This window comes from Mercenaria mercenaria, chromosome 5 (genome assembly GCF_021730395.1).
Source record: "Mercenaria mercenaria strain notata chromosome 5, MADL_Memer_1, whole genome shotgun sequence".
NCBI classification, from domain to species: Eukaryota; Metazoa; Mollusca; class Bivalvia; order Venerida; family Veneridae; genus Mercenaria; species Mercenaria mercenaria.
In genome coordinates this window covers 10,451,321-10,478,385 of record NC_069365.1, presented here as the reverse complement: position 1 = coordinate 10,478,385, position 27,065 = coordinate 10,451,321, and the positions used below count along the sequence as shown (strand labels likewise).

Here is a 27,065-nt window from a genome sequence, read left to right as displayed (position 1 = left end):
TCTTGTATAAATCTTGACATAATAAAAGTACATGTGTGTTTGTACTTAATATAGATATGTATTTATGGATTGTCTGGACACAATTATTACATTAGGTAATTTTCCTGCATATAAATTACTAAGGTTGGTTAATTACAGTGATAGGTTTTTGTGTTGATTATTTTTGTGACAACTTGTCAGTTGAGAATACTTGAAATTAAACTTATACTGGGAACTGATACAACATTAAGGAATTATTAGCTGATCAGACCATTTCTTAAACCTTCGTTGAAAGTTTGGGCTGAGTCATATACTTGTTAGACAGACAAAACGTAATATTATACATGTATGTGTAAGGTAATATCTGTACTTGAACTTATAATACAAGATACATTTGATAGACAATTGGTTTTAGCTCGACTATTCGAAGAATAGGGCAGCTATCCTACTCGCCCCGGCGTCGGCGTGAGCGTGAGACGGTGAGTGTGAGCAGGAGCGTCACACAAATGTTAAAGTTTGCGTACCACCCAAAATATTTTCAAAGTCCATTGAGATATTGCTTTGATATTTTGCATACTTGTTAACCATCATGACCCCAGTCTGGAAAAAAGGAGGAGGAGACTCTATCAAGCATTGACTGAATTATGGCCCCTTTTCGACTTAGAATATGCTTATTGTAATGTTAAAGTTTGCGTACCACCCCAAATATTTTCAAAGTCCATAGAGATATTGCTTTGATATTTTGCATACTTGTTTACCATCATAACTACAGTCTGTAAAATGAGGAAGCAACACAGTCAAGCATTTTGATTGAATTCTGGCTCATTTTCGACTAATAATATGCTTATTGTAATGTTAAAGTTTGCGCATCGTCCCAAATATTTTCAAAGTCCATTAAGATATTGCTTTGACATTTTGCATACTTGTAAACAATCATGACCCCAGTCTGTAAAAAGGAGGAGACAACTATCAAGCATTTTGACTGAATTATGGCCCCTTTTCGACTTAGAATATGCTTATTGTAATGTTAAAGTTTGCGTACCAACCCAAATATTTTCAAAGTCCATTGAGATATTGCTTTGATATTTTGCATACTTGTTTACCACAAAACCACAGTCTGTAAAAATGAGGAGGCAACACAGTCAAGCATTTTGATTGAATTATGGCCACTTTTCGACTAATAATATGCTTATTGTAATGTTAAAGTTTGCGCACGTCCCAAATATTTTCAAAGTCCATAAGATATTGCTTTGACATTTTGCATACTTGTAAACAACATACCCAGTCTGTAAAAAGAGGAGAAACATCAAGCATTTTGACTGAATTATGGCCCCTTTTCGACTAGAATATGCTTATTGTAATGTTAAAGTTTGCGCACCCAAATATTTTCAAAGTCCATTAGATATTGCTTTGACTATTTTGCATACTTGTTAACCATCACGACCCCAGTCTGTAAAAAGGAGGAGACAACTATCAAGCATTTTGACTGAATTATGGCCCCTTTTCGACTTAGAATATGCTTATTGTAATGTTAAAGTTTGCGTACCAACCCAAATATTTTCAAAGTCCATTGAGATATTGCTTTGATATTTTGCATACTTGTTTACCATCATGACCCCAGTCTGTAAAAAGGAGGAGGCAACTCTATCAAGCATTTAGACTGAATTTTGGCCCCTTTTCGACTTAGAATATGCTTATTGTAATGTTAAAGTTTTACTCATAGCTTATATTATACTATCAAGCAGTGAGAATAGTCGAGCGCGCTTTCCACTAACAGCTCTTGATTTTTATTATTACTTCATTTTTTTCAGCAATGAAGACTTTTTGAGCATTCTTGGATGTGAACTTTGATATTGCTGTAAAACTACCTGCAGCGAAAGTAATGGTGACCGACATGGAAGTAATGAAAACAGAAATAAAGTTAATAGTACACGGGGAAGATCAGGCTGTAAACCTCTGGAAAATAAAATGAAGCCAAATTAGGAGGATGCAATGATGACGAACCCTGAAATCATGAAAATAGAAGAATTGTTACTAACAGATAATGCTGGGATGAAAAACCGCCGGACTGTGAAAAACTAATGATAAGATTACAGGCAGGCGGTACAGTGATGGCAAGCAATAAAAACATAGAAACAGATCTAGAATCAAATGATAATGTCAAGGCAGTTTATACATGCAGCATCTGCTCTGTTGAGTACACTACAAAAGGAGATCCGTTTAGGCACAAAGAACACGTACATTTAGGTAAAACAGACACTTTGAAATGTCACATTTGTCAACGTGAACTAAGCAATAAGCATAAGTTGAAGAGGCACATTGAAACAGTTCACAGGCCAAAAGAAAATGACACAGAATCATGCTATATCTGCAAGGCGAAGTTTAAAACCAATGGGTATTTAGAGAGACATGTAAGACTCGTACATCATCAGAAACAACTTTCTTGTGATGTGTGCAGCCAAGAGTTTGGTGCAAAAGAGGAATATCGGAGACATATTGCTATCCATACTAGACCTAAGTGCTCTCTTTGCAGGGAGTCATTTGTGTCAATCAGACGTTTGATAGAACATGAAAAAACAATTCATGGCAATGAAAGACCTTTTGAGTGTTCAGTTTGCAAGAAATCTTTCAAAACTAAAGGTAACCTCACTGAGCATCTAACATGTCATTCGGATGAAAGAAAGTTTGAATGCAATTTATGTCAAAAGTCTTTTGCCAGGCGACCTCATCTTAAAGAGCATATGCAAATACACAGTGAAAAAAAAACCATTTCAGTGTACCAAATGTGAATATAAATGTTCCGCAAATGGCAGCTTGAAAAAGCATATGCGAATACATAAAGGGGAAAAACCTTATCAATGTAAATTTTGTGATTACCAATGCACTGATAGCTCTGCATTGAATGTGCATACCAAAAGACATTTTGATATTCGAAAACATAAATGCAGAATTTGCCAGAAAGATTTTATAACAACGACTGGTTTGAAATTACACATGTTAGTTCATACTGGAGAGAAAAACTTCAGATGTTCTGCCTGTTCAAAATGGTTTGGAGATAAAACTAGAATGAATTAACATATGCGAATACATTCTGGAGAGAAACCACATCAGTGTGACATTTGTGAGAAATCATTTATAATTGGTTATCTCCTGAAACTTCATAAACGTATACATACCGGAGAGCGTCCTTATACATGTGAAGTTTGTAAGAAGTCATTTAGGGAAGGAAATGGTTTAAAAAGACACATGGCCGTTCACTCGTATGAAAAAGCATTTCAGTGTGAACAGTGTTTAGCTAAATTTTCATATAAGGAATCCTTACGAATTCACATGAAAGGGCATTCTGGTATCAAGCCTTTCCAGTGCAAGGAGTGTGGTAAAGATTTCCTTTTAATGTCTTTGTTAAAAACTCATATGCGAAGAAGACATACAGGAGAAAAAAGGCACACATGTGGAGATTGTGGGAAAATGTTTTATGAAGCAAGTGATCTTGCAACTCATATCAAAGTACATGCTGACCTTAGACCGTATGTCTGTCAGATATGTAGAATGTCCTTCAGAGAACCAGAAAAGTTAAAAGAACACAGAAGATTAAAACATGAGAAAGTACGAACTTTTCGTTGTCAGATATGTAAGAAAGACTTCACGACTTTGACTAGCCTTGATTCGCACCGGCGCATTCACTCTTCTCAATAACCTTTTTACCGTATTTGTTACAAGATTTTTAAGTACAGAAACATACAAATATTCACAAGGGCTTTGAAATGTCTGCTGGCAATTTGTGAAAGCATTAATTTAAGTCTCATAACTTTGAACTGCATTTTAGCCAAAATATGCCCCCTTTTTGACTTGGAAAATCCTAGTTAAAGTTTTGTGTGCAAGTACATGCAGCTATTACTAAAGGGCAGATAGATTTGAAGCTTATTTTTCTTTTTCTTAGCTTGAACTAGCATGCTTGATAGTATCTTCTCACAAAATATATTGAGACTGGTAGATGGGTCAAACAAACACACCTATAGATGAAAGAAATTGTTACGCATATGTTATTCAATAAGAAGAATTCCATTTTATACTGCAGTAAACGCTGATTAAAAACTAGATATGTGCCCCGTGCCTGTCACTGTATGCATATTTGTGCTCCCCAAACTTTTCTTTTTTTTTACGGGTGGGAGGAGGAGGCATGGAGTGGGGGGGGGGGGGCATTTATAGTTGTCATCGTCTGTCCGTCCCTACTTCCAGGTTCTCAGGGTCCAAGTTTGTGTTGCATGTATCTCAAAAGGTATTTGAACCAGAATTATGAAAATTACAACAATTTAATTCAGCATATGAAGCTGTTCACCTAGGCTTTTAGAGATATCACATGGCCGCATCAGTTTCACTTAGATAAAATTTGCATAAACGGACATAAAAGTTTGTGTCAAAAGTATTAACCACAAAATATCATAAGAGTATTATTCAGCATGTGAAGTTGTGCCCTAAGATCTGTTGCGTATTGGTGTCAGTAAGGTCAGGGCTATAGCCCTTGATTGTAAAATTATGCATAAAGGACACACAAGTATTGTGTCGCATGTATCTCAAGAAGTATTTGACTTAGGATTCATTAAATTTTTGGAAATTGTTATATGTCATATGAAGTTGAGCATCTTGGTGTTCGGTTTGGTATTCCACTCATGCAGACCAGAGAGGGACACAGCACAACAATCATCTCATTCGATCGTTTGAATAGAGATGACCAAAGTCAAAGTTAATAGAATAGTTAAATACAGTTAAAGAAAAGGTATTACCGGTAATTCTTACCAGCTCAGTTTTTCGTTCCGGAGATCAATCTGTTGACCTTGTGTTTCATTTTGACAAGATCAATGAAGCATGGACAACAAAACACATGGTAGTGTTCAGTGTTGTTATATGATTTTAATAATATTTATGAATTGTTGTACCTGGATTGCAAGCTATACAATTAGCTTTTAATATAAATTGCACCTGAATTGATGTAGAATTATGCATGTATAATTTATTTTGTATTTTTATCTAATCATTTTTAGTATATGTATAAATAGTTGCTGTAGCATTTCCCCTTGATGTTGTCATATTAGAATGTTTTCATGTGTAGAAAATTGTGTATTAATAGCCTTCGCTGATTTTGTAATAAATTGCCATTGTCATTACCTTGATTGTTAACGTTATTGGACAGTTGGTCTTAAGGAATATTTGAAATAAACTTATTAAACGTATCATCTATTGGCTATATTGTTGACTTTCTCTGAAAACCTTGTATGATACTTCTGTTGAAAAATATTTATTCATTCTTTCAACGGCATTGTTCTGCGAAACCACCAAATCGAGTTCATAACTGATCGAAATGTTGCTAAATAATCTTGTGTAAAATACAGAATATTTTATGTTCACACTGGTCAGTCTCATTGCAATAAACACAAAATTTCCGCAGATTAATTTTTATACGCCCGAAAGGACGTATTATTTTATACTCCCGTTATCCGTCTGTCCGTCTATTAACAATTTCGTGTCCGCTCTGTAACTCTTGAACCCCATGAAGGATTTCGGAGAAACTTGACACAAATGTTCACTACGTCGAGGAAACGTGCAGAACGCATGTTTCTGATGGCTTGCTGCAAGGTCAGGGTCACACTTTTGGGTCCAAGGTAATATGAGTTTGTTTCGTGTCCGTTCTATATTTAAACTCTTGAATTGTTTGAAGTTTTCAAAGAAACTTGGCACAAATGTAAACCACATCAAGACGCTGTGCAATTTGCATGTTACGGATGACTTGCTTCAAGATAAAGGTCATTCTTAGGGGTCAAAAGCCGCATGACTTTCACAAATGTACACCGTATCGAGGCGACGTACAGAGCGCATGTGATGGATTGCTTGCTTCAAGGTCAGGGTCACATTTAGGGCCAAAGCTCATATGACTTTGTTTCGTATGTATATTGCTCTGCATTGCGGTGTTCTTGTTTTTATTTGGCAGACCCCTCTTTTGTTCACTAACAATATTATTTTTGAACTAAGTCCCTTTTACTTTTCTATGAATAGCTTATTTTGTAGCTTTTTTTATTATTGGCTATAGGGAAACCCCGAGACCACTTTTCTGTGGTACAACATTGATGTACCTCCAATTTTTAGGTGTACTCTGACATTTCTGACATATATCTGTACCTGGTAAAAAAAATTTGTAGACATAGATTTTTTTAAATTTCTCCCCTTTGTTATTCCAGTCCTTTAGGCTTCAACAGTCAAGTTTTTTAAATTCTGCTCCCATCCTCTGATATAACCCTTCGGGCATATATTGCCCCGCTTGGCGGAGCTCTTGCTGTTGCATCTCTTAAGAAGAATTCCGAATTAAGTATGTCTTTTTAATGAGGTTCAAAGTATTGCAAATATATAAAGTTGTATAAAATGTAGCATTGCTGTTGTTTATCGAAGTAAGATTGATGGAGGTGTAAGTCTGTAAGAATGTCGGTGTACTGAACCTTAATTCAAAATGTCTGTTTTAATGGATGTATTATCAAATCAAATTTACCTTATATATGCAAACAGTACATACTCCCTGAGAACTGTGAGTGTTTTTTTCGAAATATATGCATTTATGTTCTTTTATGAAATAAATGCTCGTTATTTTTAGTAGGATTGTTGTATCTTATATCACGCCTATTCGGCTTCTATTGTTCCGTTATTTACCCATCAAATTTTATTCGTATTTATAATATAGCACACCTTGTTTATGCATTTCACGCACGATTAATTTCGTGTACTTTTATAAGTCAATCGTAAACGGCTCATTCTTTCTCTTCTCTTACAGCTGTAGAGGACACATTGCAGGAAAAATCCCCACCCACCTCTCCCTATTTTCTTTTCATTGTTATAACATAATTTCTGCCGCCTAGTTATATATTTTTCAGCTTCAACGCCCCAGGTCATGCCATATCCGCCGGGTTAACATACAGTGCCAGATCAACCAGTCTAGAGCCGGGTCAATATACAGTGCCGGGTCAATGTACAGCGCCGAGTCAATATCGAGCGCAGTTACCTTGGGACATAATATTGTGATTGTGACACAAACAGTGCTGGTAATTTTATCAGATAGTGAATTATGTATTCAGTTGTGAGTTCTGTGGATGGACGATACGGATATGTCTGTAACTAATTTAAAGTGCTAACAACATGTATGCACATGTATATAAACTTTTGTTGTATCTTTGCAAAAACATTTTACATACCCTAGCTGTTTGAATACTCATTCAACTGAATTTATGTAATTGCCTTATTTATCAGTCGTGACTAATATTTTATTCTCTCTTCTTAACATCATCGTAAAACAAGTATCATGCAAGTTGTAAAGGAGATACTGGTCTAATGCACTCGTACAGGAGAATTAATTTCGTTTGTTTGTTCAAATTTTTTTTTCTCCGCAGTTCCTGTTGATCACGTGAGCTATATAAAATTTATATGATCCACAATTTTGGCATGCCTTTAAAGGTTTGATACTGCGGTACTATCTTAAAATTTAAGCTCACTTCCTAGGTTGGCCACTAGATCAGCATCTTAAGTTTGGCGTTCGACTGGCCTTCACTTATCATTGGTGTTAAGGGCGTGCGCTTCTTAACCGTTAGAGGGGGCCTTGACCTATATGGTCGGCCGTTCAACCAAATTCCTCGAATTGACTGTATCTTATATTAAACAGGGATTACAACTCTTCGGCCAATTGATCTTTGATCCGTCGAAAGTTGTTGATAAATGTGTACTTGTAAATCAGTACTCATTGCATATTTTATATATTTGTGGATCACTTTGCTACAAACCTCTAACACTTGGGTATGTTGAAACAGACATCACCCCCCTGTTTATGTTCTTGAGTGCCGCTTAGTGCAGTTGATTGCTTGGAGGGTTAACCATTGCGTGGCACAATGTGCCCGATCCTCACCTTTGCTTCCGTATCCGTAGCGTACAATATATAATTAAACGGATTTATTTATATATTTACCTTTAAATGGTAATAATTTATCAGTTTTTATAAAAAAAAAAATAGTATTCTCCTGTATTTTTGCGTTAGATATCAATTTATCCTTTCAGATTCTTACCTATAAGGATGAAAACATACAAAAAATCAGTTAAACAGAACGTCATCATCATTATTTAAGAGAAGTTGTTGAGCATCTTGGCCTCGATTTCTTAGTAGTTGTTCCTGCCTAACTCTATGTACATGTATTTCCCCCTTACACCGTTTAGTGCAGGTCTAGCTTATTGAATAGTTCTTCTGCACCCTGGCGTTGGCTATTCGGTCTCTATGCACCTTGGCTGGAGACTTTTCCTATCATATTCCATTTCATCATTGTTATAAGTCTTACATGTGCCATGATATTTCAATTCTTTTAGAACTTGCTATCTTATATAAATTTAAAAAATAAAGTCGCGGCCTTATTCCACTGAATAAGATTTTGTTATTTATGTTTAATAGCCAGAAGCGACGGTCATCACTTACTTGTTCAATTAATTTCAAACTTATAAAGTTGTCAAATTTCTCTGGTTAAGTCTGGCTCTCATCTTTGGTAAGTGTTTGACCGTTGCTTCTTATATTCAGTCCCTACTAATAAAATAAAACATATGAACTAAATAACTAAATAAACAGCAACACGTTGCCGTGACAGCCTTGTGATATATCATTTATGTAGAAAGAAAAAAATGTGGGACAAAAATACACGTGTCCTCATCATCGTCCGCGGCAACTTATTTTGAATACATAATTCTTTGAACTATGTTAGAATAAATGATGAGCATTAAATCGATGTGTACAAATGCCGAGTGATCATAATAATTAACCTTGAACAGCATGTGCATGCTAGATCTTACAAGCAAGTTTACATCCTCTTCAAGCAGAATCTATATTAACTTCTTGTGTTCACATTTCTTCTGTTATTTTACATACATAAATATATACACGTACAATTTTTACTAAGCAGACCCCGATTTTACGAAATGACTAAAGTTTGTTAATTGACTTACGTTCGTTAATTTGCTTTAGAAAAGTAAAAACTTTAGCAAATCAACATACTGAAGTCAATAAAAAAACTTAAGCATTTTCGTGAAATTAGGACCTGATGTTCGCAGTGAAATCACATTCACTTTCTGTCCTTTTTGTTTTATTCGTGAAATCATGTCACTTAATATCATTTCCATACGCAGTTCATGCACATTTCCGTTATAACACGGATTGTCCCGAAGATATATTGTTTGGCATCATACAGGTCCATAGAAAGAGTGCACCCACATTTGATCTTTTCTGTTTAGCCAACCTGTCACGTATTGACAGGGTGAGCTTTTGTGATCGCATTTTGTCCGTCGTCCGTCCGTTCACGATTTCTTGTGAACATGATAGATACCACATTTTGCAATCATTTTTATTCAAACCTGCATGCAACTTGTGTTGGAATAGTATCTCGTTGGTTTCCTTTCGAAATCTGAACAGATCCCGTCAAATTTGCTATTTTTGGCTTGTGAATACGACTGAGACCACATTTTGCAATTTAATCAAACTTGCACACAACTTGTATTTATCTCGGTTCCTTTCAATAACTGACCAGATCCCATCATGAGTTCTAGAATTATGCCCCCTTAATGGACCAAAATTTGCTATTTTGTGCTTGTGAACACGATAGAGACCATATTTTGCAATCAACTTGCACCTAACTTGTATTGGCATGATATCTCTGTTCCTTTCGAAACTGCCCAGATAGGTTCCATAGATATGGCCCAATAAATGGCCAAAATTTGCGATTTTTGGCTTGTGAACAAGAGAGAGGTCACATTTTGCAATCAACTCTAATCAAACTTGCGCACAACTTGTATTGGCATGTCTCGGACTGGCCATATCCCATTGTGGGTTCTAGAGTTATGGCCACTTAAAGGGCTTTGCTTTTTTGCAGCCATTTAAAGACTTCAATAGACAGAACTAAACAACCTGGGATCTAGAGAGGGCAGATTATAGAGCATATCTATATCACATCACAGATACTGCCAAAAGACAAAATTGAAAAAAAATGGCTTCGTATCTAAGAAAATACATGTACCCAAAGCAATGAAGGCGGTAGTACTGGAACCCCCAAGACGAAATGTTCAAGCTCAATAACCAAACATTACCACTAACACAACATAAATGAGGCGCGGATAGATCTGAAAAGATCGTAAGCTTTTCTCCTACTAATACATAATAAATAAAATCTTTAAGAATCTTTAGAAGAACAAAACGCAACAAACCAATACAATTGCAGACTCGGTTTAATCGAATCTGTTCATGAAAAGTAATGAAATGTGTAACACAACCACGCTCCATAGGACCGCCTTATTAAGTGGAATTCTATTGTCGTAAATATTAACTGACGTAATGAACACGAAGGACAAGAAAATATAACAATACTGAGTCTAAGTACTGGTATGGGAGAATCACTCCGTTTAATGGCTGCTGTTGTAAAGTTAATCAAATCTGTAAGAAGATCCCCTGGAAACATAGAACACAACCAAGCAAAATACAAGCAGAGTCGGTTTGAATGAGGATGTTAGTGCGTGGAAATGAAATATGCAACGCCGACTTAAGCGAAAACTTATTATTAGAGTATATACTTTTTCAAATGCAGCGTATAGTAACATTAGCTCTGTAAATCTTAAATTTTCTCCAAACTGATACCGTCACCCTGCCCTAACCAATAAACCGAATCGGCAGTGTGATCCCTCAAAATGTAGATCAGACCATAAAGTTCAAAGACATATCTTCAGTGGTAGAGAGGGTCAAACACCAAAGTCACAGTAGCCCGATATTAAAACATGCTTGTAATGCGATTTCTATATTAGCTGCGTTGAGTCGTATACGGACGCATTTTGTGAAAAGCTGATAAAAAATTAACAAGTGTAATATAGCTTTCATACACAAAGTACAGTAACATTTGCTCTGTAAATATTAGTTTGTAACTCCAAAGTCATGCCCTCCTCTGTGAAAGCTGAAAGAGATGGAACAGCCAGTATCATATATATTTTTTTTCAAATGCAGCGTATAGTAACATTAGCTCTGTAAATCTTAAATTTTCTCCAAACTGATACCGTCACCCTGCCCTAACCAGTGATCCGAATCGGCAGTATGACCCCTCAAAATGTAGATCAGACCATAAAGTTCAAAGACATATCCTCAATGGTAGAGAGGGGCAAACACCAAAGTCACAGCAGCCCGATATTAAAACATGCTTGTAATGCGATTTCTATATTAGCTGCGTTGAGTCGTATACGGATGCGTTTTGTGAAAAGCTGATTAAAGATTAACAAGTGAAATATAGCTTTCATACGCAACCAACAGTAACATTTGCTCTGTAAATATTAATTTGTTACTCCAAAGTCATGCCCTCATCTGTGAAAGCTGAAAGAAATGGAACACCCAGTATCATATATATTTTTTCAAATGCAGCGTATAGTAACATTAGCTCTGTAAATCTAAATTTTTCTTTAGATTGATACCGTCACCCTGCCCGTATTGTAAATATAAAAAAAACAGGCTGAATATAGACTCTTTAAACTACTGTCTCCACATACAAAATGTTGTAAGTAAGGCTCTGACTGGCTAGTGGAAGGGTTTTCAGAACGAGGCTATCAATAGCACGTCTTCAGATCAAATGTGTGTAGCGTTAATTGGAGATGTACTTTAGTCAGATTATACTTTGTTTCGTAGTACCGCACCGTATAGTAAAGCGTTCAGCTTAGATATCAAAACATTCAAAGCAAAGTAGTGACTATAAAAAGTAACAAATTTATACTTGAAATTCTCCTGTCATCATACTGCTTGATGCAGCATCATATTATATAATTGCCCCCAGGGCTATTATCGATAGCGCGAGGAAAAATGTAAACATTTTGCTGTCTTGACAAGTTTTTCTACAATTCCATTAGGTATCATTGGAAGTTAAATAAACAGGACAACACAGCAAATACTCACGTTTCCGGAATTTCTTAATATTCTTAAATGTGTCTGGTGTTTATTGACGATGTACGTGCATCTTGAATATTTCGATTCTTTTGATAGTATCAATGTACTGAAACGTTTATGGGTAACGTTAGATAACGCAATTTCATTGAGTGCCTAAGTGCTCGTATACTACCGATACACAGTGTATCCGCATGTTTTCTAGAGATACCATACGTTCTTATTTTGTTTCTATGTTCATTGTAGGAGACCCAAGATCCACGCATACGTATTTAATCATAACCAAGCACACCTCTCCTACATCACCTGATCACTGTCATTGAAATGACTTTGTAATTGTATGAATGTAAATATATAAAGTATCCAGTTTACATATAGTCGGGTTGGGTTAAGAACTTGCCTTACAAAATAAAGAAAAAGATGATTTATATCGACATATGTTGAGATATCATTACAGCTTACGCGGATCTCAAGAAAACAATTATTAAACATACTGAATGCAATATGTCGATATAAATATCGACTTGTTATAATATGTTGATTTCTTGCGAAAACATGTCGACATTTGCATTATCTAACACGATATTGCAGAATTTTACCACTACAGTTTCACTTTAAAATCTTTAAATTATAGTTCACTTGGCGTGGTTATCCCTTTCATTCTGGAAACACCATGGCATCCGGTCACGTGATAAAAATGTTTAAAAAAACGTAAGCTTTCTTTGATCCAAGTAAGCTATACGATAGTGCAACGAGGATACTGGATTCTGCAAATTTGTAATAGAATGTTCATAGTACAATGTACATATCTTCAGACAGGAATTTCACTTTGAAATAGCAGCACATTTGCCTTTACACTATTTATATGATCCTTTCAAATTAACGTTATTTCACAAAACTTTTTTCATTCCAATAACAGACATTCATATCGACCGTAGATGCAATTAGGCTATCAGGAGTCAATGTGATAACCATTTGAATAAGAGCCTTAATACTTAAGTATGTGTTTGAAAAAAATCAATACGATTTTGCGAAGACAGCAAAGGTGTACGATAGGGTTATTATAAAAGTATATATATCGATCCGTTATGTTGTAATGACTCAAATGGATTTTGCCTGGCTGTGGCCTTTATCCAACGAGGAACCTGAAATGTCGAGTTTTTCCATAGTCCCAATTCAAAAGGTAAGAATGAAAATCGAAAAATTTACTGGGATGGTTATTTCAATATATAATAATGCAGAAGGCTTCACACTGGAGATGCCAAATAATATAACAAGTTATTAATGAATAAAATTTGTCATCAATCATGGAATTGTTTAAAAGAGTATCAAAACTGACAGCATGTTAATTCTGTTGTGGTCAGTTTAAGTGTTTATCCTGCAATGATAAACTTTTAGTTTGAGCCAAAACGAACAAATGTGACTGAATAGAGAGAAAGGACTGAAACTGAAGATAAAATAAATTCATGTTGTTGCACAAATTTATTTATTGAATCTTGAAATGTTACACAAAAACAATTAAGCAGAAGCATGGCACGCAATCCAAGAAAATGACAGCATTGTCTGTTAATAAAATATTACGAAGCACTTAAGTGAATGCATGACGAAACAAAATGAACTACATCCTCAAAAGAGTATATGTTTGTTTTATTTTTTATTCTTTTCTGTCAAACAGATGTTTGTAGCTCGAGATAGAATAAACTTTAAGTTAATGTAGAATGTTTCCTTGAAAGTCCATCAAAAGAAATTTAGCAAATACTGGAATAAAATGAAAAAAAGCACAATAAAACAATTAAGTGGCCACAGTTCCCACTCAATCATCATTAACCCTCGTATGTTTTGAAAATAACTGCAACATTCTAAAATGCTAAAGCTCATTGGATGTATGATAAAAAGTTTTTATGCTAAATGATTGAGATATTAGTGTATAACAATATAACAAAAATATTCCGAATACACAGGAAAAAATCATAACTTAATGAGATATACTTTGGCATACTGGAACACAGGCATGATGTTGCATATCTGTTAAAAAAACTGGAATATTCTTTATCAGAATATATGCATTTTTAAATATGCAAACAAAGACAGATCTGAAAAAAACAATCAAACCATTTGAAACAGTTCAAAAGGACACTTACTATGTCACAACCTCAAAAACAGTATTTGAGTTTAATTTATATTTAAATATACTGAAAGGTGATTGATTTATAAAAATTTTTAAGGAGTACATAATCCACAAATTATTAACAATATAAATCAAATTTGTGAAAGATCTTTTATAAGCATACAATAATTGCAGACTCCTTTTCATCGAGTCTGTTCACAAGCGGTAATAAAATGTGTAACGCCCACTAGCACACACACAAACTAAACTACCTTCATACATACAACATCTTTCTGAATAATTTGTATGGCTCTATCGCTGGTTGAAAGTACGGATGGAAATACATGTATCTGTCGCGAGGGTGGTTGTTAAGGTCGGAACGAGGCTCTACCGAGTTATTACAAAACAATTACCCGAGAGCCAGATATTTCCATCTGCATCTTCAAATAAAGACCGATACTGTTTTGTATACAGTATTCTGTATTTGATAAAAAGAAATGAAAAAAAAACGCTTTTCTTTTGAGAACTATCTTGCAAACTTACTTATGAATTTATGCGTACATTCATAAATTGCAACACGTGAGCCATTTTACAACCCGGTGAGTTTTTCTAGCACCGGCAAAATTTCTTGACAAAAAACACCTTCCTGACATGCAGGAATATCAACAATCTAAAACATTAATAGAAGTTATCTTTTCAAAAAAGTCTACTTATAAATAAATATCGCGGGTGTTTTTACAAGGACAGCTACATCAAATACTTTTTTTTGGTTTAAATTTCGATGAAACATCTTACTCTTACACGCAAGAAGGTTAAGTAAATAAGTATTTAAGTAAAGGCTTTTTATGAAATTATATAATCATTTTGTTTGTTTTGCATACATCATGAATAGATGACACAAAATGACACCTGTTTAATATCGTACTATTTTTTGGTGGGGGAATGGGGTTACGTATTTTGTAACGTTATATTCTAGGAAAGACATAAGGAACATGAATAGAATAAAAATGACACTTACATGGCGCTGATTGGTCGAATCATTCACATATGATAAAAATTAATGTTTACAATTTATTTCACTTAAGATGATAAAATCTCTTCACATGAAATAATAAAGTTTTATCAAGTTTTTAACGGTAACGAATGGTAACAGTTATATTTCCTTAACGCCCCACGTCACAGTAATATGCTTTACAAACATTGAACTTTTATTCTGCAGCATCAGCTCCAGTAGAATTCTGTCATAAATTTACATTTAATAGATTTCCTTATCAACTACAGAGATCTACACTTACAGTGTATATCTTTATAAAAGTTATATAATGTACGAAGTACCAGAACGCCATTATTGTTCATGTATATGAATTTTATGACAACACTGTTCTTATTTCTCTTCTGAATAAAACTCACATGATCATTTTATTTTTCAACTTCAAACGAAATAAATTATACTAATTCTAGACTCGGTAATATATAAAGCCATGTCAGCTTGAACTAATGTGAAATGTGATATATTTCATATTAAGTCTATGTCTTAGGTCACTCCAAAATACCATGTAACAGAGCCAATTAACAGGGTCATAATGTCCGATCCTTACAATACATTTGCATAAACACTGTGACTCTCAAGGTAGTGCTGAATGGTGTTATAGCAGAATAGATACTGGTCCTGAAATGCAATGAGGATTGTGTTAGTTATTTTAGCCGTTACGCATTTATATTTGTATATGGATTAACAGTGGCAAAATATTTTTTTCATGAAATAAGTATATTCACGTATCTTGAAATGAAAATTGCAACGTTACATTTCACGTCTAAGCAATGACACGTATCTAAACAATGACACCTATCTAAATTTGCAAGTGATACACTGTCTTCAGATATGAGCAAAATAGCTGCTTACAAAGTTGTCGATGGCTTGCTTCCGCCTCAGTCTGACCAGCCTTACAGTTTCTGCAATGGCAACCTCCCTGTCTGTTTTCATCCTCTCCAACACACAGCACAGTACACACAGGAGCCCGCTCTTCTTAGCACCGTCACTTTAATCAAAGAATAAACAAAACTATAGTAAGCAGTAGATGATATCAGTCCTTTTATTCATCGAGAACGTTGACTTTCCTCCGTAACGTTGAAAGTAATTTGTATGTCAAAGATAATAAAACGTATGGAAAAGATTTTTTGATGATCTTATTGCATGGCGCATAATGCATATCAATAAAAAGACAACTCAAACAAATTAGTTGGAAAAGAGATAACTGGAATAATTCTAAAATAAGGAATGAAGATACAGTGGTTTGTTACAAAGAATGGCTTGAAAAAGGCATCAAATACTTAGAACGTTTATTTGATTATAGAAATAATGATTTTTGTCCGTTTGAACAGTCAACGTACTTAAATATCTACGGAATAATGAATTCCTAAAATTGTGTCAAATCATTTCCAGCATTAAGCCAAACCTAAATTGATCATTGGAAGATAAAAAATTCTACACTCCAGAACCTAACCTCAGAAGTTCAGACAGCTAAATTCTAAATATTTAACTACTATACACAAAGCAGTTAAAGGTAAAATTAAAACCACATATAAATTCTGGAAGAAAACGTTGACATGTGGTACAATTCTTGAATTCAAGCAATGGCATAGAATATGGAGCATAGTTTATGAATAAAGTTTAAAAGTAACAGTAGATACCACAAAATCAAATCCGTTTCAGTAAATTTTTAATAAGAATATTCTAAGCTGTTCTTCAAAGCAAAATAGCAAAGCACCAAATAGTGCAATTTTTGAAACATATAACAGAAAAGTATAGGGATCATTTTCTTGAAGTGTAAGCGTATTCAAACTTTGTGGAATAGATGAATTAAGACAATTTTAACAGCAAGCGATATATCGATTATTTTCAATATATGACATACAAGTTTTGGTACATTGCAAAAAGGGTTTGAATATTGTTATTATATTAAATATTTAAATAGTTTATTTTTCAAATAAAATACAGACATAGGGATCCCGTTTTCAACCAGATTCTATCCTTTTTACAAAAGTTAACCATTTTAAATAAATCATGCACAAAGACACATGCGAACAAATATAATATATAAAAAAACACTTCGATAAGAATAAATATTAGCACACATGAGTACAGTCGGTTTTGTTTCTCCATCTGGTATTAATCTAACACCATTTGTCTCTCCAACATAGAGGATAAAATGTTTATACAAAAAATCAATTGAAAACTTGACTTTATCTTGCACAAACTATAACAAGCTGTAACATTATTATCGTGATTTAAAGGTTACAACCGTAACTAGACATATAATTTCTTTACAACTTGTGCCGCTGCTTAATTGTGTACACACACACAATTTACCAGAAAGTGTTTTGTGTTTGTTCAACGTTCATATATTACGTAATTTCTCAGCATTGGTTATTTAGCACTTGTAATTTGCATAAACATAACAAGACATGTTATTATTTCGAAATTTTACTTACTGGCATTGTACGACCAAGGGAGAGGATGCGTCCTCGATTACGTTTTCGATGTCGGTAATCATGTGTAAGATGGACTCTGTGTTGATAGGTGTAGCACTATCTTTTGGCCATGCTGTAAAGTGGAACTGCTTAACAACCTTTTCCTCAGTCTAAAATAATAAAGATCCAAATCATGATAAACTGTTAACAAATGCTTTGTTGCACGACATAATGCCGACATACATTCAGTTAGTTGTTTTCTTGATTTTTAAATGTATGTTTTCGTACGACTTCCTATTAGTTGTCTAAGCTTGACATATAAATAAGTACAGCGTAAACCCAACATCTGGAGATCGTAGTTACATCATATGTGTATATGAAATAAAGTTATCAAACTTATTGAACAGCGCTCTTGGTGTCTGTTCTTACCTTTCCTTCATATGCATAACGAATTGTTCTCAAAACGTAGACATCTTCTCTCGCTTCATTTATAAGTTCCATTTTGAATGGTCCAACTGACTTTATGTTCTTTTGCGTTGTCCAGTATTTCACGTCCTGTCAATTTAAAACATTATCAATATTTTCCCCAAGTAGTGACGTAATTAACAGGTATACAAAAAATCTCCCGTTTAGTTCAACAGGAAGAGTGCCGATCTATAGATTGCGGGATCGTGAGTTCGATCCTCGGCTGGACCGTATGTTCTCGATTTGATAAGACGTTTTGTAATAAATCATTCGTCTTCCACTTCTGAGTCATTTGGGAAGTTGGCAGTTACTTGTTGAGAATAGATTTGTACTAGTACAGAATCCAGGGACAATGGTAAGGTCAACCGCTTGTCGTTAATAACTGAAATACTGTTGAAAAACTACGTTAAACAAAACTGGTTCATTTAAGAGACCAGTGGTATTAGATTTATATATAATTATTATTAATCTATTGCGTAATAATGGAACTCTGAGGTCACGCAGCAATGCCGCTTCACCGCCTGTATCTAAAAGGATTTCTGGGGGCTTTGTTTCACTCTGTCTTTCTGGTCAGATCGCACTATGTCTGTGCTAGTAGAGGATGCATTTGGCGCACTGAGTGACTGCTTTGCGATATGTAAAGTGCATTTGAACGTGTTTATCATGAAACAGGATGCTATATTATTCGGTATGATAATAATAATCCATTCGTAATAACTACTGGAAGTCAAGCAGCACTCAATGACAACGTTAGAAAAGTTTCTACAGCCCATGGTATCATATACAAGTTTTACACTTAGGAAATTATCCTTTATCCATTTTATAGTGACAATTTCAATGGTATCAAATGATATGTTTTAAAATGGAAGATCTCTATGTTGTATTTATTTCATCTCTTACTATGTATTTTACCCATACATATCTATTGTATGATCAAACTAATAATATTGTAATTTACTTACGCCTGTAAGCTTTACACAAAAAAATCATTGTACTTAGATTTGCGTAATTTGAATACCTCTCCTTCGTTTATTACGAAAGTTCTTTACCTCAGATGCGTCATTTTCTAGCAACACAACTGTTTTGACATCAAATTCCCACATCATTCTTATGAAATCAACAACTGTATCCTCAGCTGGCAACTGTGTTAAGATCATACGATCTCGCTGTCTAAAAGTCTGAAAATGACAGTAACTTTTAAAGGTTCATAAGGCTTTACATTTTATGTTAAAAACTGAAGAAACAGCTGTCTAAATGAATGTTATTCACATAAACATGGTTATAAAAGCGCTACTTTTAATGCTACACATGAACCTCTACCGTAAAAGTCATAAAGGGAGGTTAACAGAAAGATTCAACAAAACTTTCTACTAAGTTCATTTACATTCAAACCTTTGACAAATATTAGAAGAACCATTTACCGGAAATTGGATTCAACAAAAATTAAACATATCCTTTGTTCATAACGGAAAATGTGGCAGCCGCATTTGGAACAAAGACATTATGAGCCTTTAAACAAGAGTTACAAGAGTGCCAGACTGTCACAAAATACGCCCGTTGGATGAAAACTGTTCGACTTAGAGAGAGGACAAGGCTCAATTCGCAGTTTTTCGAGTAATTCAAGGGCCATAATCCAAGAATGCCTAGGGCGATCTGGCTGGTTATCGAAAACGGTCGAGATATTACGCCCACAAATATTGTCAGCAAGTTTGGTGAAGATCGGATGAAAACTGTTCGATTTAGAGAGCGGACATGCTTTAGACGCAATGGACGTTCACATAATACGCCCCGCTCTTTCAGAGACGGGCGTATAAGATGCTGGAATATTAAAAAACCAACAATAGAAATGTAATGTTCATCGTTGTTGTTTGATTTATCTCTATATAAATTAATATGCTCGTATATATTGAATGTTATTTTGAAAATATACGTACTGGCACAAAAACGGCATTTATGAAATCATTTCTACCGTCAACAGTCATACTCAGTCTTGGTCGATGATTATCCGCTGAAAACAGATGGAGAAAATTAAAATTGCTAATATCATATGTGTGCATGTGTGCAATATTCTGTAGATTTTGTTACCTTTTGTAACACAGATTTTGCGTTTACTGACGTGTAGCATTTTCCTGTTATAGATGAAATGCAATTTTATATAGTCCCAAGAATGATATATTCTAAAAACAGTGGTTTCACCTTTATGATAATTTTACATTTGTTTTATTAGATAACTAAGTATTGTATATAAACATAACAGTAGGATCACTTTAACCTGTTTTACCTATTTTATTATTATGATATCAGCGCATCAGTTATTTACTATAATAACCTTTACTTCTGTGTTTATTTACATCGTAAGATGTGTAATAGAAACAGTAGGGGTTCACGAGAATAATTAAGTTATTAAATGATTATTCGAGCTAAGCCTTCGAGAAAAAACTTCACTGTTCGAGTGGCCCCTACGTAATGCCCAGGCAACATAATTTATCTGCAGATTATCTACATCTAGTATGACAGTTTGATCCAGTGCTTGCTCGTGGGTTGTGATAACAAAGACAATTGTCCTACCTAGGTAAACCAAATCAAAATTTTTATTTATGGATGGATTTTCTAGAACTTATTCATGTTTGGAATTTTACCCATACATCTAGTGGTCTAGTGGTAACACGCTTGACTGTCAATCAAAGGTCAGGAGTTTGAATCCCGGCCCAGGCACTGGAAATTTCCGAGATGCTCTTCGGTGTCTCCCACCTAACTAGAGGCCTGTACTGGTTCTTCGCAGGAAAGACGGCTTTGCGTGTATCGGTGCTAAACACCGGGCGCGTTAAAGAACCAGACTGTCTATTCGAAAAGAGCTAGGCTAAGTTAGCCGGACAAGTCTGTATCTGAAAAGTTCTCTCTGTCTGTTCTGGGGGCTTTATCTCACTCTGTCTCTCTGGTCAGATCGCTCTGTGTCTGTACTAGTAGAGGATGATTTCGCGCCCTGTGTGGCTGCAGTTGCTTATGTTAAGCGTCTTTGAACGTGTTTATTATGAAAAGGACGCTATGTAAATCTGGTAGAATAATAATAATACTAGAGCTATCACTAAAGGTGATGAATGTACCCCCCGCATGCACTGACACAGTACACTGCAATTTGACGCACACAAGATTGCATAATTATGTGGGCTGTATGTATATAGACTGTATGTATACAGTATAGTAACAAAAAACAAAGCCCCATAACTATGCAGAATATTTATCTAAAAGAATGTAACATGCACCATGCACAACTAGGGTTGGTACTGATCACTTGTGTGAAGTTTCATTAAATTGTGTGCAAGGGTTTGGTAGATTAGGCACGCACAAGATTGCATATGCAGACTGTATGTACATAGTATGTTAACAAGAAACAAAGTCCCATAACTCTGCAATTTTTGTCGCTGAAAGAACCTAACATGCCCCATGCACAATACTGTTGTTACTGATCACTTGTGTGAAGTTTCATTAAATTGTGTCAAGGGATGGAGAGTGGTGCGCACAAGATTGATTGTCAATGTATATAGTATGTAACAAAAAACAAAGTCCCATAACTCTGCAATTTTTTTTCTAAAGAACCTTACATGCCCATGACAATACTGTTGTTACTGATCACTTGTGGAAGTTTCATTAAATTGTGTCAAGGGGATGAGGAGAGATGGTGCGCACAAGATTGTGTCTATGTATATAGTATAGTAACAAAAAAACAAAGTCCCATAACTCTGCAATTTTTTTTTCTAAAAGAACCTTACATGGCCCATGTACAACTACTGTTGTTACTGATCACTTGTGTGAAGTTTCATTAAATTGTGTCAAGGGGATGAGAAGAGATGGTGCGCACAAGATTGTGTCTATGTATATAGTATAGTAACAAAAAACAAAGTCCCATAACTCTGCAATTTTTTTTTCTAAAAGAACCTAACATGCCCCATGCACAACTACTGTTGGTACTGATCACTTGTGTGAAGTTTCATTAAATTGTGTCAAGGGGATGAGGAGAGATGGTGCGCACAAGATTGCGTCTACTGACAGACAAACAGACAGACAACCTGAAACCAGTATACACCCCCTTACAACTTTGTTGTCGGGGGGTACAATAAGCCCAATATGAGTGTAGCAGACATTACACTGATTGTTCTTCTTGTTGGTATATTGTAAAATTTGAGCTATTCATAAATCGTTCTTTTTTTTTTTTCCTACATTCGAATAAAAACTCATACCTGGAATTATATCAAGATTTCTTGATTTATGAACATTTTCTGTCCGTTGAGCGTCTTTCATATCTCTGTCCGTGATGTTGCTGTACACAATTTCCGCTTCAGATTCATTATCCGTCTCCGTGGTCTCGCACAATTTCTGAAAATATTTGGAGTTTACATTATCGACTGGAGACATAAAACAGCCATCAACGTAACTCTTTATTTTTGAAAAACGTATTGACTATCACTTTAATGGCAGTTTCTGGTTGGTGCATCTTTATCCGTGATATTACAATAGCGGGAGACACTTTCATTGATACAGTGATGTATTAATGACATTTTATAACAAGGGAGCCACGGTGGCCCTATATCGCTAACTGGAGTTTCACAGCATGCTTGAACACTTTTGGTAGAGGGTCACGCAGGGGAAATATCTGTAAATTGATTTCGGCATTGTTTACTGACAGGAAGATTTTTAAATTTTCCACCTGGTAACGACACTGTATTTTTTTTTTTGGGGGGGGGGGGGGGGGGGGGGGGGGAGGTGGGGTAAAATAATGAGTGTAAGTAGAGAGAGTAATGTTGAGGTTGGTAGAGAAGTGGATAGGATCATATGGACAGTGAGTGATGATGTAATATTAAGTGACAATAGTAAGAAACTTAAAGTAAAGAGAAAATGTGGGAGTGGGATGCGTGATGTGGTAATGTGGGTGAAAGCCTGAGGGAATTTGGTAGAAGTCATCCTAGAGACATTTTTGTAAATTATTTTTCAATCGGGACAACGGTTTAAGAGGAGAACAGTTGGGGTTTTTTTCTATACAGCCTTATGGGGAAAACTATCATGAAATCAGGCCAGCAGTTCCTGAAAAGAATATTTTAAAGATATTCTTATGAAGTTGATATGGTAACCAGAAGTTTGCATGGATGGCCTAAAATTAAAGAAATCAGAAAAATGGACTATCAATTCCTGTGAAGTTTCGTTGAAATGGGCAAGGTTGTGTAGGAGGAAATCTTCTTTAAAGAAATTGTTACGACGGACGGCGGATCTTCAATGATCCTGAAAGCTCACCATTAGCCCTTCGTGCTCAGATGAGCTAAAACTGAATTCTGGTTTGAACAAATATTACAAACATTTTCATATTAAAAACGTTTGCTTTTTTGCTCATTTTAAATGTCATGATTAAAGTAAATACATTATGGACTATCAATTACATAACTCAGGTTTGTATACACCTCTCCTGAATTATTTACACGAAAGCTATTGGCATTACGCTCTTTAAAAGAACTTTATCCCTTAATTTAAATGACGTGTAATAAATCAGTATGTTTACTTTTTTAAAGAAATATGTGTTAAGAACGAAGGTGATGCTAAAATGAGATAATTTCTATCCTGAAGTTCAAGAACTCGCTACCTTGTACTCGTCAAATAAAGTCTCCTCAACTGTTTCTCTGTTATTCATTTGCTTCTGATAAATTGCACTGAACTGGTCAGTCTCACAGACAGATCCAATCGGATCAAGAGCCTCTGCTGTAACTTCATGTAGGTACAGATACTGCTCCTAATAAAATCAATGATTACAAATATGTTGATAAAAGTTTTTGTCTAGAATGTTAGAATACACTAACTAAAAATGGTATCAGAAAATATAGTTGTGTACAACTTTTGTACTGAAGTTTTTTTGTGCGGACAAATTTGCACATGTATTTCAAAAGAAATATTCGCGGATTTCAACGTCAAGGCCGAAACGAGTATCAGTAATATTCGAATACGTATTTCAGAAGACATACTAGTGTGAGTACACATTTGCTTAGATCATTTCCTATAGGATGACCGTAGTTTCAATTCAAAATTTAAATAAAAGTGTTACGGCAGTTTTACACATACATGGACACAGGAAAATAATGAATGTAATCCTGTAATGAATTTGGTTCGGAGCTCTCATTCCATGTCGTTTCTGCACACAATTTACCTTTGGTATATAAGTAAGCAAAACGTTCATATTATTCCAATTTGGTTCATTTATATACAAGCGTATATTGTTTTATACCAGAACACGTGTGTTTGTTTAAATATCAATCTCTTCGAAAATAAAACGAATATGGTTCGCTTATCGATGATGGGATCTTATTTGCATTTGTATATATTTTACAATGACGATACTACCTTCATTTGCACCATATTCAGACGCTGTTCTCGCAGGCTGTAAACAACCCCTTTAACATCAACTTTTCCTTCAGACATTCCTTGATCATAAAGGTAGTCTAGGGCAATGAATGTCCCAGTTCGCCCTACACCCGCACTAGAGTTCGATAAAGAACAGAGTGTCAACAAATAGTATTGTATATTTTACAATATTATTATAATACTGTGAATTTACATGGTTATATCGATAACTTGTCACGCAGCATATTTTGAAAAATTTCAGTATTTACTCTGCAAAACACTTTTGTCTTTAAGAAATTGTAATCGTGTGTATTGAATTGGTTTGAGAGCTAAGATCCTCAAGTCTATTAAACATAAAAACTGTTTGTGCGGTTTCAATTAAGATATATACCCTTATTATGCTGAAGACAATTGATTCTGCCTTTGTGACTAGTGTAGATCATGATCAGCCTGCACACCCGTGCAGCCTTATCATGACCTGCACTGTTCGCTATTCAGTCAGTATCTCTTTGGTAAGCACTCCTTCAACAGTTAATGGTACTGTCCAAATTGCAAGATCGACAAGGTCATTATAGAAGTATAGCAGGGTAAGGGTGAATACATTTGCGTACAGTATGACGTAACAGAATAGTAAATCAATTCGTTTTATAGCTTCGGTTTGCTAGCAGAAATAATCAGAGTATCACGTTTTACACACTGGCTTGAATAGGTCATATATCAGCTGATCCACTCAAAAGCATCATTACGATATATGTTTAAGAAATTGAAACATTTCAGAAAAAAAGACACTATTTTCTGTTTTAATATTATTCATCTTTAATTCATCACTAAAATAAATTCAAAAATATTTTTTTAATTTTCCTAAAATGTGTTATAATTCTTGTTTTGATAGCAAAACGATTTTTACCTGCAGTGAATTAGCCAAGGTGTATTCTTTGCAATGTCATTCTTCCTTACCGTGTGCCAGAACTGTGCAAGCGACAAAGCTGTATCTGGAACGTCTTTGTCTGGCCAAGCTGTGTAGTGGTATTGCAACACCGTCCGTCGTTCCAGGGAATCTGTCTGCTGAATAAATGTTTACGTTAGATTTCGCTATAAACGATTAATACCCACAGACGCCGCTTTGATAAAGAGAAAGTAAAATGCTGTGACCGGCATTTTACCTTCAAAAATAACCGTGACTGTCGGCGAAGAGACGTTGTTAAGTTTTTTTAACATTTGTTAAAGTGTGACCTTGACCTTGTTCAAAGTAACTTGGCTTGTGTTCTCTGTGCGCCGTCTTGATGAGTTAAATAAGTGATGACAGTTGATGAAAATCTTCACAGCGGTTTAGAAGGCACAAAGTTTAGCTATTTAACTTAAGACATATAAGACTGATCTTGACCTTGGTCGTAACGATCAAGCTTTTGCACTCTGCATGTCATCTTAATGAGATAAACAACTAATGCTAGCTCTATGGACGTTTTCTAAGTTGTTTAGACAAATTGAATGGACACGAAGCTAATCTATTCTACATTTGACCTCAAGGTGTGACCTTGATTTTGGACCTGGGGGCCTGGTATCTGCGCATTTTCCATTGTCTTGCTGTGGTTAACAACTGGTTCTAGTTTATCAAAATCTTCCAGATATCGGACGGAGAGTTCGATGTTGAATGGCGCTCAAAACGACTAGTGTGGCGCCTGACAGCATGTTCTGGTAGATATGTTTAATAAGAATGCAGCAAAAATAACTTAATTTGTTTTATAATGCTCTGATTTATAATCGATTTAAATGAGGATTAGAATATTACATGTTGAATGGAGGAGAATAAATATGAATTTAGCAGACGTTATAATATCTATTACCTTGGAACAGACAAATGTCCTGATTTCAAAATCAGAATATTTTTCGACTGATGTGATGTTGATTCTAATGTCACCATGCTCAAATTGCCCTTCATCTGACCAGTACTGGAAGCATTTCATCTGTAAATGAAATGTAAGTGTCATATATAACAAACAAATGTAAGTTTAGTGTGGATTAAATTGACCTTTCCGATAAATGTGACACACCTGTTAATAAAGAGAATATATCAAAAACAATTACACCAGCCGTTTATTATTCTATAACAATACAGACGGTACCAATTTTCTTGTGATACTGCTTTTAATAATATGCCTATATCCTCTGTGAACTCTGCTTGAAATATATTGGTGGTAAACATGATTTCGTTTTATTTTGAAGGCGTAAACTACATTTTACACTTAAAAGTTAATGTACGCCTGCATAACATATACTTGCAACCTGTTCAAACGAACGTTTTCAATTATAGTATCATTTTTTTTAAATCTAATTTCATTCATGTAACTTTTGACGAGAAAGAGTTTCAATTAATGTAAATGCATAACAAATATAAACTATACCCGGCCTAATTCGTAGCATCTGGTAAGCATAACTATGACAGTAATCCCCTCTGACCATACCATCCTCCATATATCATGAACTGTAGTTCCTAGGGCGCCTGTACAATGAACAAGAATTCGTATAAATAATAAGACAATTTTTTAAGTAACTTGCACACTTAATAATAAATGCAAATATAAAATAGGTGTACCTGTGTGCGTGTGTGGAAGTAACACGGACGGTGTGTAAGGCTTTTATAATTAATATGTAATATCACTTTTTAATGACTTGGCTAGATAAGAA

General features: G+C 34.9%; 3 protein-coding genes across 4 annotated transcripts in view; 2 read left to right on the top strand and 1 right to left on the bottom strand.

The window, feature by feature from the left end:
• The first annotated feature begins 2,060 nt into the window (after positions 1 to 2,060).
• Positions 2,061 to 2,768, top strand: LOC128557246 (gastrula zinc finger protein XlCGF67.1-like). The gene has a single exon (XM_053544428.1). The coding sequence runs from the start codon at positions 2,061 to 2,063 to the stop codon at positions 2,766 to 2,768; it is 708 nt and encodes a 235-aa protein (XP_053400403.1).
• Positions 2,769 to 3,057: 289 nt separating this feature from the next.
• LOC123558102 (zinc finger protein 454-like) lies at positions 3,058 to 3,675 on the top strand. Its single transcript, XM_045349979.2, has one exon. The coding sequence runs from the start codon at positions 3,058 to 3,060 to the stop codon at positions 3,673 to 3,675; it is 618 nt and encodes a 205-aa protein (XP_045205914.2).
• A 9,744-nt stretch (positions 3,676 to 13,419) lies between these two features.
• The window catches only part of LOC123556423 (uncharacterized), a 52,987-nt gene continuing 39,341 nt past the window's right edge, over positions 13,420 to 27,065 (bottom strand). The window contains exons 24-35 of one of the 2 annotated variants that reach the window (XM_053542634.1): positions 26,783 to 26,880; positions 26,225 to 26,344; positions 25,288 to 25,445; positions 24,381 to 24,516; positions 23,629 to 23,775; positions 22,238 to 22,373; positions 19,934 to 20,007; positions 19,049 to 19,177; positions 17,964 to 18,089; positions 17,556 to 17,704; positions 15,967 to 16,102; positions 13,420 to 15,732 (exon numbers count right to left, since the gene is read on the bottom strand). In XM_053542634.1, the coding sequence (XP_053398609.1) occupies positions 15,658 to 15,732; positions 15,967 to 16,102; positions 17,556 to 17,704; positions 17,964 to 18,089; positions 19,049 to 19,177; positions 19,934 to 20,007; positions 22,238 to 22,373; positions 23,629 to 23,775; positions 24,381 to 24,516; positions 25,288 to 25,445; positions 26,225 to 26,344; positions 26,783 to 26,880 (1,484 nt within the window). In that variant the 3' untranslated portion in view covers positions 13,420 to 15,657. The remainder of the gene's footprint in view (positions 15,733 to 15,966; positions 16,103 to 17,555; positions 17,705 to 17,963; positions 18,090 to 19,048; positions 19,178 to 19,933; positions 20,008 to 22,237; positions 22,374 to 23,628; positions 23,776 to 24,380; positions 24,517 to 25,287; positions 25,446 to 26,224; positions 26,345 to 26,782; positions 26,881 to 27,065) is intronic. The other variant, XM_053542636.1, reaches the window with a different exon arrangement.

Excerpts from the sequence above, each read along its gene's own strand:
- LOC128557246 (XM_053544428.1), top strand. The coding sequence starts at position 2,061 with ATGATAAGATTACAGGCAGGCGGTACAGTGATGGCAAGCAATAAAAAC.
- LOC123558102 (XM_045349979.2), top strand. The coding sequence starts at position 3,058 with ATGCGAATACATTCTGGAGAGAAACCACATCAGTGTGACATTTGTGAG.